General features: G+C 39.6%; 1 protein-coding gene across 1 annotated transcript in view; it reads right to left on the bottom strand.

The window, feature by feature from the left end:
• Window positions 1-12,462, bottom strand: part of LOC118401290 (copine-2-like) — a 36,110-nt gene that overhangs the window by 11,864 nt on the left and 11,784 nt on the right. Inside the window, exons 11-14 of the mRNA XM_035798669.2 lie at window positions 10,295-10,428; window positions 9,962-10,016; window positions 9,301-9,352; window positions 8,961-9,094 (exon numbers count right to left, since the gene is read on the bottom strand). Of these exons, the coding sequence (XP_035654562.1) occupies window positions 8,961-9,094; window positions 9,301-9,352; window positions 9,962-10,016; window positions 10,295-10,428 (375 nt within the window). The remainder of the gene's footprint in view (window positions 1-8,960; window positions 9,095-9,300; window positions 9,353-9,961; window positions 10,017-10,294; window positions 10,429-12,462) is intronic.

Here is a 12,462-nt window from a genome sequence, read left to right as displayed (position 1 = left end):
AACAGTTGAAGGACAGAGGGATACACTAGCTGGAACCGTCTCAATGCAGATCTGGTAGGACAAAAATGGCCAATTGTTTCCCCCCATGTTGTTCATCAGGTTCTATTGTAGGTGATGAGGCAATGTGGTGTGGACTAAAACACCATAAAACCAGGTGTATCACAAAGCATGATCAAATGAATTGAGAAACATTGAAAAATAGTTTGGCACATTTTCTGGGTCAAATTAACTATGATCTAAATTTGAGAAGCAGCTAGCTAGCTAGTTAGCTCCCAGCTCCAATCTCAAGTTTTTCTAAACTAATATCTGACTAACTTAAATATGAAGTTATTTATGAATGAATGTTAAAGCTGCAATACGTACATTTTTTGGTGACTGACCAAATTCACATAGAAATGTGAGTTATCTGTCATTCTCATTGAAAGCTAGTCTAAGAAGCGGCAGATCTATTCTATGTAAGCTATTTCTATTGTTCAAGTTCTTAAGGTTAGTTTTTGCGTCTTTTACTTTTGGTTTGTACACCAACTTCAAACAGCTGAAAGTACAATGTATTTGGTTATTGAAAATACATTTCACAGTGGATTAATGGTATAATGATTCTCTACACTTGCTTGTTTTGTCACATAAACTGAAATTAGGTGAACTACTAGAATTTTAGAAACTAGGAAATGGTGGAGCAATTTATGCATATTGCACCTTTGACAAGCTAGCATATAATGCTTTGTGACATTATGTTAGCTAGATATCCCCAGTTAAATAATGTGTTTTCACTTATTGCATCTTTATGCTGCTTGTTGCATTCTCCCTGGTGCACTTGTTCGTCCGTGAGCTGGCTGCTCATTCTAAATAGTATAATCTAATCTGTTCAAAACAGTGGCTGCATGTGTATCAGTGGTCATCCATTTTTTGACATGCAAATCATCAAATGCACAGATCACTTTATGCATTATATTTTCTCAAAGAAACTATTGTTAGTTTTGGAAAACTTGACATCATATTTCTGTCATGCTACTTTGTTGATAACTCCAACCACCTCGCGCCCTGGGTATTCAGCCAATCAGCGGCCTCCACTGGGACACATGCTTAAACTCAATTTTGATAGACTTCAACAGCTGCAAATTATCGAGATGTGCCACCCAGAGATCCTATTAAATTAATTAAGTATTCTAATTCCTATTCTAGGGTGTCACCAACAAAAATGTAAACAATTGGCCTACTGTATAGCAAATGCAGCATATGGCATTAATTCTTCACGTCATACAAATACAGTGGTGTAAAGTACTTAAGTAAAAATACTTTAAAGTACGAGTTTTTGGGTGTATCTGTACTTTATTTTACTATTTATATTTTTGACCACTTTTACTTCATCACATTCCTAAAGAAAATATTGTACTTTTTAGTTCATACATTTTTCCTGACAACCAAAAATACTCTGACTTTTAATACTTAAGTATATTTGAGCAATTACATTTACTTTTGATACTTAAGTATATTTAAAAACAAATACTTTTAGACTTTTACTCAAGTAGTATTTTACTGGCTGACGATTAAGGTATATATACTTTTACTCAAGTATGACAATTGGGTACTTTTTCCACCACTGTGCAAATAGCACTTATCGGTAGTGCTCAAAGCATGCCATTCTATGAGAGCAGCATTTATTTTTCAACCATGTTTTGAAGCAATGAGCCCAATCAGTCCTCCATGACAAAAACATAAACAACAGAATAGGCTACTATATCCTTTGTTTTGGGGTTTTGTTCAGGTAAAACAGATAGACTAATGTATAAACTCAGCAAAAAAAGAGACGTCCTCTCACGTGTAAATATTTGTATGAACATAACAAGATTTAACAACTGAGACAAACTGAACAAGTTCCACAGAAATGTGACTAACAGAAATGGAATAATGTGTTCCTGAACAAAGGGGGGTCAAAATCAAAAGTAACAGTCAGTATCTGGTGTGGCCACCAGCTGCATTAAGTACTGCAGTGCATCTCCTCCTCATGGACTGCACCAGATTTGCCAGTTCTTGCTGTGAGATGTTACCACACTCTTCCACCAAGGCACCTGCAAATTTCCGTACATTTCTGGGGGGAATGGCCCAAGTCCTCAACCTCTGATCCAACAGGTTCCACACATAGAATGAGCAGTATGTCTGGCGGCATTGTCATGCTGGAGGGTCATATCAGGATGAGCCTGCAGGAAGGGTACCACATGAGGGAGGAGGATGTCTTCCCTGTAACGCACAGCGTTGAGATTGCCTGCAATGACAACAAGCTCAGTCTGACGATGCTGTGACACACGACCCCAGACCATGACGGACCCTCCACCTCCAAATCGATCCCGCTCCAGAGTACAGGCCTCGGTATAACACTCATTCCTTCGATGATAAACACGAATCCGACCATCACCCCTGGTGAGACAAAACCGCGACTCGTCAGTGAAGAGCACTTTTTGCCAGTCCTGTCCAAGCCCTCAGTTCAGCCTCTCTCAGCCTATTGCAGACAGGCTGATCACTGATGGAGGGATTGTTGTAACTCGGGCAGTTGTTATTGTCATCCTGTACCAGTCCCGCAGGTGTGATGTTTGGATGTACCGATCCTGTGCAGGTGTTGTTACACGTGGTCTGCCACTGCGGGGATGATCAGCTGTCTATCCTGTCTCCCTGTAGTGCTGTCTTAGGCATCTCACAGTACGGACATTGCAATTTATTGCCCTGGCCACATCTGCAGTCCTCATGCCTCCTTGCAGCATGCCTAAGGCACGTTCACGCAGATGAGCAGGGACCCTGGGCATCTTTCTTTTGGTGTTTTTCAGAGTCAGTAGAAAGGCCTCTTTAGTGACCTAAGTTTTCATAACTGTGACTTTAATTGCCTACCGTCTGTAAGTGTCACGGCTGGCTGAAGGACTGGACCAAGGTGCAGCATGGTAAGCGTACATTTTCTTTTTATTAAAAATGACGCTGACAAAACAAAGAACAAAACCAAACCGTGAAGCTTTGGGCTATGTGCCCTGAACAAAGTCAAAGTTAACTTCCCACAAAACAGGTTGGGGAAAAGGGTACCTAAGTATGGTTCTCAATCAGAGACAACGATAGACAGCTGTCCCTGATTGAGAACCATACCAGGCCAAGACATAGAAATACAAAACATAGAAAAAAGGACATAGAATGCCCACCCTAGTCATACCCTGGCCTAACAAAAATAGAGAATAAAAAGCCTCTCTATGGCCAGGGCGTGACAGTAAGCTGTTAGTGTCTTAACAACCGATCCACAGATGCATGTTCATTAATTGTTTATGGTTCATTGAACAAGCATGGGAAACAGTGTTAAAACCCTTTACAATTACGATTGTGAAGTTATTTGGATTTTTACGAATCATCTTTGAAAGACAGGGTCCTGAAAAAGGGACGTTTCTTTTTTTGCTGAGTTTATTTCCAAGTCCTAATCTTGAAGATCAAGGAGTATTTAATACATTGGAATGACTGGAAATCTGACAGACTTTGGTTTTTAATGTAAATATATAGCCTAATCATTTTATTATGGTTTTATTATGAAGTAGGAAGCAATGTGTTAGAAGCCTACATAATCCCTAAAGTAAAATGCTACATTTGTTTACGGCCAGCTACAGTGAGCTCCAGAAGTATTTTGACAGTGACATATTTTGTTGTTGTTTTGGCTCTGTACTGTCAGCTTTAATTTGAGGGTATTTTCATCCATATCGGGTGAACCATTTAGAAATTACTGCACGTTTTGTACAAAACAAAAGTATTGGGACAAATTCACTTATGTGTATTGAAGTAGTAAAAGGTTAAGTATTTGGTCCCATATTCCTAATGCGCAATGACTATATTAAGTTTGTGACAGTACAAACGTGTTGGGTGCACTTGCTGTTTGTTTTGGTTGTGTCTATCATTCTTTTGTGCCCAATAGAAATAAATGGTGTCATTTTGGAGTAACTTTTATTGTAAATAGAATATGTTTGCAAACACTTCTACACTAATGTGGATGCTACCCAGTGCTTGAATTGGCATGACAAAGGTGCAGGAGCTGTCTTTTTTCAAGTAGGTCCATTAGAATGCTAGAAATACCAGAATAGAGTATTCTACAGAGACCTCTGGTTATTCACTAAATAAAGGGTTAACACATTTTGACAGATGGAATTTCATGACTTCTCCATGACAACCACATTTCTATGACCAATAATTGGTGTGGTCTCTATGTAACCTACATACAAAAGGTCAGCATAAATGTGGAGAGCTACTGGGTGTGCTGGCTTTTCATCCAGCCATGAAACACACCTGAGCTTATCAAGGTCCAGTTTAGCAGCTGATGTTTCGGCTACATAGTCATTGTATCATTTCAAATCCAAAGTGCTGGAGTACAGAGCCAAAACAACAACAACAAATGATCGCTGTCCCAATATTTTGGGGCTCACATTATGTAAACTGTCATTGATTTATCTTGCAATAGGTGTTGTTCAATTGGTGATATTCATTTTTGTCTTCGTTTAATGCCTCTGAAGGGGAAAGCAATCTAACAGTAACTGAAAGTAATCAGATTATGTTACTGAGTTCGGGTAATCCAAAAGTTACATTATTGATAAACAATTTGGACAAGTAACTCTAACTGCAATGGATTACATTAGAAGGTAACAAACCCAACACTGTGCACAAATATACATGATTTTACTCAAATACACACAGACAGATATACCATGACAAGTTCACAAACACAGCAACACACACACGGCTTGGCTATTGTCTGTACTGACTGCTCTCTAGTCATCTCTGTAGTCTTGTCAGTAGTTTCCTCCCACACAAACACAGTCCCACAGATTTACTTGCTGTTGCGCCCCCTTGCTCCTGCCTGCTTCCCGTCAGAAGGGCCACCAGAGCTGGCCTATGTTTGATAGAAGCCCCCGCTCCTGTGGACACTGTGAAGTCTGCTCCTTTAATGTACTTACAGGCACGCTCATTAGTGAATCATTATCTAAGAGACAGAGACAGACACAGCTACCACGCTGAAGCGCAGACGTTTTGCACACACTCACACAGCCAAAATCATTATCAAAGGCAGGGACAGGGACAGACATTTTCAGTGCCTAGCAGGTGATTTGAGAGTGCACACATCAAGGTATTTATCTCTTCCATTTCTAAAACCTTGTGAAGTGAACACAATAGCTCATTTATCTTGTTTTTTACAGTTAATATACCAGCAAATTGCAGTACAATTCTCCTTGGTCTTTCTCTAGTTCTCTCCTATTTCTCTGGGGTGACAGGGTGCAATTAGGGACATAAAGCTCCCAGGAGCCTGTGAAGAATGCTTAATAATAACAAGCTATTACTTGTCAAACCCACATGCTGTGTACATCTGAATGTGAAGCCAGGAAACAGAAGGTCCAATGAGGGGTCTGGGCTGTATTTTCACTATTTTTAGGGTATAAGAATGTTAGCTACTGTATATCCTTAACTTTGCACATTATGTCCTGGTCAGTCTTCCTTCCCTGGAGGAAAATACTCTTTAACAGTCTCATTCTAGTCTGTTTACACTAGAGTCTCTTGTGTCTCAGTTGGTAGAGAATGGCGCTTGTAATGTCAGGATTGTGGGTTTGATTCCCAAGGGGGAAAAGTAGTAACATTTATGCACTCAGTACTGTAAATCCAGAGCATCTGTTAAATGATAAAATGTAAGAGTCACTGAGCTTGTTTGAGTGGTAAGGAGAAAGCAACAGACTGTAGACTAAAGCCGAGGTGGTTTTCCAACAGCAAGGCTCGGTGCAACATGCCAGCGTTGCCATCGTTTATAAAAGTTGCTATTTCAAATGTTGAAATAAACATGTCTCCAATCCCCATTTCACACACTCATGAACATGAGTGTCACGTTCGTGTGTGTCAAACAAAAACACCCTAATGATTGGTTGACAATAGAGCCTCCCACAATGCAGGTGATGCTCCAGGATGAATTGGTGAAGAGCAACTGTAGAAATGCGCAGACGACTGCAGCCGAAACTTAATGACCTTTGATCACATGATTTTTGATAACATGCAGGCACAAGTCACACCATTTCTATCCCCATAATGCAACACACTTTAAAAGACGGTGACCAATGATGGTACCCGACTTGACAAAAGTGATCTCCTCGAACGTGGCCACTGTCACATCCTTACTGTCACACTCTCCAGTGCTGCATCTCTGTCTAGAGTCAGAACCTCTCCTGTAGCAGAGACAGACAGACGGCAACAGAATGGAGCAGAACTCTGGGCCTTCGCCTCATTAGTCATTAAAACCCATGAACAACAAAAGGAAAAGAGGGAACATTTGTTCGCTGAATCACCTTCTATAAATAACTAGAATTGAAAGGGGGGTTTTAATAGCTGCTCTGGGCTGGTAATAAGAGCGATTTTCAAAATGCCTCTGCTGACTTTAAACTGACAAGCAGAATCAGAGTTTTGAGGTTTTTCCACACAGCAATTAGGATCTGTTAGTGCTAGATCCAATTCCCAGTCTTACATACCCTGAGTCCAAAATGCGCACACACACACACACACACACACACACACACACACACACAAAACAGAAAACAGAAAACACACAGCTTGCTGATAGGCCCGTGTGAACAGCAGTAAGGGGACTCATTATTTTCTAATTACAGCATGCTGAGCAGCTCTGAGGGAAACAAGCCTGTCTGATGGACACAGAAAACAATTATTCGTACAAGGAAGGCTGTCCAATGAGATGGACTCTTTACTCTGTAACTGTTATGACTTTACCAATAAGCTAGAGCCTGTTATGTTATGTCTCATGATGCATGAGAGGCAGAATACAGAGCACTATTGTTGTAAAAACAGGCATGAGTACAAAGTGTTTGAATAGGTTGCGTATAGAGTTGATGATGTAGACATCACTCCAGCTATTTCCAATATTGTTAAATATGTTTTTTGAGTTGCTTCAGCAAGGGTGAGGGTAGGTTTCCATGGATACGGAATCTTTCTATAAAAACCTCTACCTGGAACAAGAAGACGTCATGTAATGGCTCAGTGGTAGGGTACCTGGGAGTAACCAGCAATGTCAAATTGCTGACACAAAAAAAGCAACATTTGGGAAAAAAATTGGTATGCGGATGAAGGTCATACTTAGGCAAATAAACTATAAAGGGAAATAAATGGCTACAGTTTACAATTGTAATTTCATAAAATGTTGTTTTAGAGAGGGGGCTTTAAAAAAGTACCTGGGTAACTGCCCCCCCATAGGGTGTTAAAATGCATTTAATCCGTTTTATCTTAAAGTTCTTTAGTAAGTAATACTTATAAGCAAAGTCTAGATGTCTTATTTGTATTATTTAAATAAAATATGGGGAGGAGGAATGGCGTTGCACATGTCATCCGCACTATGAGGAGATTTGATGTTAAGTCCCTTGTTTTAACTTACCTGCATATTCATTTGATTTGTTCTTTCTTTGTTGTTCCTTTTCCATACAATCCATTTTGTACAATTACACTAAATATGATTTATATAATGCAAGATTTTCAATCCCAGCAGTTTTTAAAATTACATTCAGGGGCAAAAAGGTTTCAATAGTTGTTTTTAATTCATTCAAAAAATATTAATTAGAATATAATATTGGAATGGAATATAACTAATGACATTAAATAACATTGGAATTGAATAATTCATAATAATAACTTAACTAATTCATTCAGCGTAACATTGGAGGCAACTCTCTTATGCTCTGCCATTGCACAATTCTAAGTTGTACATAGGTCACAAAACAAGCTATCCCCAGTCAAATTGGAGCACAACTCATGAGTCCACCTCCTGCACTGCTCACACCTAATCCATGTCCCCACCTGTGACTGAAAACAAGGGGAGAGATGCCAATTGAAAAGCTTTCTCTTAAAAACATAGCTAGCTACGTATCTAGCTATATGACATGAAATGCAAATGGCTATAAAGTAACATTAACTGTAAAGCTATCAGTCACTTGTGGACACATTGACAACTGCAATTAAGTTACGTTCGATTTTTTATGTATGTTACGTCAAACTATCTGGTAGTAAGGTTGCTAGCTAGCACTTCTAGCAGCTTATGCTAACTTGCTAGCTGGCTAGCATTTACTGCTAGGGAAGTTTCTAGCTAGAAAGTTAGCATAAACTAGCACTAACTAGGCTAGTCATTGTCTAAATGACTAGTAGAAACACATTCATAACTATAAATGGGGGGCTTGTTGCCCCCAACACACTCATCCAACATATTACTACTTTTCGAGATTTTTTTTAGATCTTAAGGCTTTCCTACTTGTATATTTAAAACAATTATAGATCTAACTTCATTGGAATATATCTACAACTTTTTCAAAATGTAAGAAAATTGTATTAACTTACCACAAAATCGTTTTGTTTAAATATCTCCAAAAGTTGTGATGACACAGAAGTTGTGATGACACAGAAGTTGTGATGACACAGAAGTTGTGATGACACAGAGCAGTTGCAGCCAAGGAAAGTGTTGAAAAAATTATTTGGTGACATCTTGTGGACTTAATGTGAATTACCGGGGGTGGGGGCAGTTACCCCCTAGTACCCTATATACCTCTTCAACCTTGTGCATGTTTAAAGGTTCTGTGACTTCAGGAGCTCTGGGTTACTGTTGGCAAACCATCATCACATGATCAGCATGTGCTACCACATCTGGCCCTGGACAGTGGAACAGTGCTTGTGTTTACTACAAAGTGCACCCGCCTTTAAAGTTAATAAGCATTGGTCATGTGGGGGGATTTACATATCATTTGGAACTGGTAATGTTGACCCATACTAATAACATGAGTCGGATGGACATCTTTAACAGGAAAATGACAGATTCAATCAAATGAAAATGGATAAGCAATAAATAATATAATAATAATAATAATATATAAAGAATGAAACTAGAAATCCTAATACTGATAACAAGCAATCCTCACCGCAGCAGTCTCCTGTTGAAGGGCCTGGGTGGCAAAGCGGGCCACATGGGTGATGATGGGGGAGAAGTTGGTGGGGCCGTAGAAACGGATGTGAGGCAGGCAGACAGAGTAGGCCTGGGCAATCCCCTCCACGCCTGACCATAGGAAACAGGAATCACACATGGAAACCAGCACCCTCACCAGCAGACAGAGGGCTAAGTATGGTAGTTCTCAAATAAATGAGAAATAACACCCACTCCATGGATAAAGGAAGAAACAAACCCTAATAAGTGCAACCTGCAGTGAGTACATTGTAATAAGGTTTTTAACAGGGGTTACAGAAAACATAATAGTTGCTCACCTTGGCAGAAGGGATTGGTGGGGTCAAAGTTGATGGCAAATTCATGAGACACCTGCAGGTACAGGAGACAAAAATAGGTCTCCTCAGGTGCAGAAATTGTACATTGAGAATTTCCAATGGCTGTAAGAGACTGTAGAGCAATGTGGGAGCACTAGAAATATGCATTTCCATTGTATGATTGTAGCAGGTGGGAAAAGCAGTGAATTGTGTGACAAGCATTTTCTCTTCCTCCATTCCCCCTGCTTCACATGATCTGTTCTTTCTTGCTTTCCTCCACTCCAAATCCATCACATACACTGCCCTTTCATTCTAATTGTTTCAACCTCTCCCTCTCTTCTTCCTCTAGTCCTCTCCGACCACTGATGGATTTATCCTCCCTAAACACTTCCCATAAAGTATCTGATCGCAAGGCTAAATATTCTGTCCATTTCTGTTGCTCTGCCTCCTTATTCAGTTGTCCTTTACATCAGTGCAGTGCCATGGCAACGCAGATGGGATTACAGTTGCATAATTATTGGAATATGTCTGTTTTATACATACTCTGGGATGCCGCTGTCTTCCAGTCTCCCTCTTCTCTTTAGCATTACTTTTGGCTCTACGTCTATCATATGTAGTGTGCCGTGAAGACACACTCTCACACGTAGACAGTTTATACACTTACTTTCCAGTCTGGAGGGAGTTGAGCCCCAAATCCCAGAGCAGGAAACATTTTGTCACTGAGGAAGGAGGGCAACAGATTGACAGGGATGAGTAAAAAGCAACTTCATCAGAATTCAACATGCAATTTTGCATTATGGAATTTCTCAATAAACTCGGATTGGTACTTTATCAGAAACAATGAGTGACAAAGAATATGACTGAGTAGACAGAATTAGAAGAGTTGAAGGGACCTTTTAGTGACTTATGACTGTGATGTATAAAATATAATACTTTATTTATCTGTGATTTGATCATATTGAGTCCTGTTATTACTGTTTACACTAATGGGACTCACGTGTCATAGTCCTGGATGATCTGGCCCACAGCCAGGATGGCGGACAAGTACTCATTGCTGCCCAGAGGGTTGATGAAGTGAAGAGAGGAGGCCTCCCGAGGGTTCCCATTAGACGCTGTGAAATCAATGCCAACCTACAGGAATAGCAAGACAGGAGACAGACATGCTCACAAACACAAACAAAGCCTATAAATCAGCTTAAATATGAACAAAGGTGTGGAGCATATAAAAAGAATCCAGTGAATCCTACAGAGCCTTATTTCAGGATCCTGTCCTCAGGCAAAGATGGTTACAATATAACCATGGTCATTAACTCAAAGATTTCAACAAGCCCTCCCAAGCCCACATCTTCATTCAGTCCATGCTAATGCCTTTAACCAACAATCCTATCAGAGAGCATGGCTTCTACTCAGATCTCCTCCAGTTCCTACCAAAGTTGTGGCTGATAACTGGACAGCCTCTATTAGACAATAGATGGACAAGGTGAGGAGAGAGAAAGAGAGAGAGAGAGAAAGAGAGAGAGAAAGAGAGGGTGAGAAAGACAGAAAGAGAGGGAAAGGGAGAGAGAGATGCGATCTGACAGAATCAGGGTGCCACTTCATATGCCCAATCCCCTGCATCTCAATCAAGCCCTAGGCAATGTGATGAGTGTGCTGCTACTCTGCATGAGCAGGGAACTGACTCAAATCTTTAGCTTTATCTCAATTTAGTCCAGATGAATGACGATGTTTCTTAACCATACCTTTAACTCTGGGTACAGGGTTCTGAAAGGGCTGGCCGGTGCTGTGATAACAACCTAATGTACAATCAGATGATCTCATGAATGACTACAAGTCTTAACACTGGTCTACTAAGCACCACTCCACACCGCAGGTCTGACCTCTAGGCTAGTTTGACAAATACTCTAAAGCTGCTTTTAATACAATGCTATACTACTGTGTTATATAGTCAATATGTTTTCCCATGCAACTACTGCAAACATTGTAGTCTCTTGTTCCAGTCTATATATGAGCAGGGTTCTCATCTGCATCTCTGTAGAGAAGATTTCCCCTCTAACAGATTAGGATTAGGTGCATGCTAAATCTGATTGAATGCAGTGGAACAGAGAGAGAGAACATCTTTCTCTGTGAGACAAATCAAAGGACTCTGACAAAAGAGAGCAGGTTAAGAGAACTGCAGGATGCACCTTTGAGGATTTAGATTCACATTCTTTCTCAGACACTGATCTTGACTGAATTATAACATGCAGGTGTGAACTCTTTAAATAATTTAAATTATCATATTGGATTAAGGTAGATGATTAAGGTGTGACTACTGGTGTTTTTAATTAATTCTTTTAATACAAATATAATTGTCCCAGTATAAATTGTAGTACCTCCTCTTTTAAAATGGGAAACATTTAGTAAAACTGTCAGGGTTCATTTCAAATGTCCTACCTAGCAGCTAGGTTTTTAGAAAATGTAAACTAAAAGGACAAAAACATTATGGATACATTACAAACACAAAAGCCAAACCATGGAGATAGTCTCCAGTCATGTTCCTATTATTGTTTTCAGTCTCTCCCTCGTTTATTCCTGCAAAGACAGTCTGGCTTCGGCACAAATCACAGTAACTATGGCAACACAAATGTTCCATTTGCTTTAAACATTTTTCTGACAATAACATGGGGAGAAAATCATTTCTTGAACAGGACCACACATAGAGCCTGCTAATCAGAACCATGTCTGTGGTCCACAACCACATAAATAAACACATCTGGTCACATACAAGTAACTAAAGAGGTGTGGCAGAATAAAACATTCATGGAAAGTTAATGTTGCCATTCAGGAAATAATCAAATACAGGTGGAGCTATTTTGCTGAGAAAATCGGAAAATAGATCATGCACATATTTTGGCACCACAAAGGGAACAGATCCTCCGATTTACAGTACGATAGTGTGCATTCAATGAATGAAGTAACATATGCAAGTGTGTTTGTTTTTTTGTTGTTGGTGTATGTCAAAAAAGAAACTAAAATTATATTTGTCACATGACGCCCATGCTTCGTAAGCAACAGGTGTGGACTAACAGTGAAATGGTTACTCACAAGCCTTTCCTGACAATGAAGAGACAAAGAAATAGAGAAATAATAATAGAACAATAAAACATGTAATAATAATAAAAGTAA

This window comes from Oncorhynchus keta, chromosome 22 (genome assembly GCF_023373465.1).
Source record: "Oncorhynchus keta strain PuntledgeMale-10-30-2019 chromosome 22, Oket_V2, whole genome shotgun sequence".
NCBI classification, from domain to species: Eukaryota; Metazoa; Chordata; class Actinopteri; order Salmoniformes; family Salmonidae; genus Oncorhynchus; species Oncorhynchus keta.
Note: the sequence above shows the minus strand (reverse complement) of the source record. Positions and strands in the feature narration are given on the sequence as shown.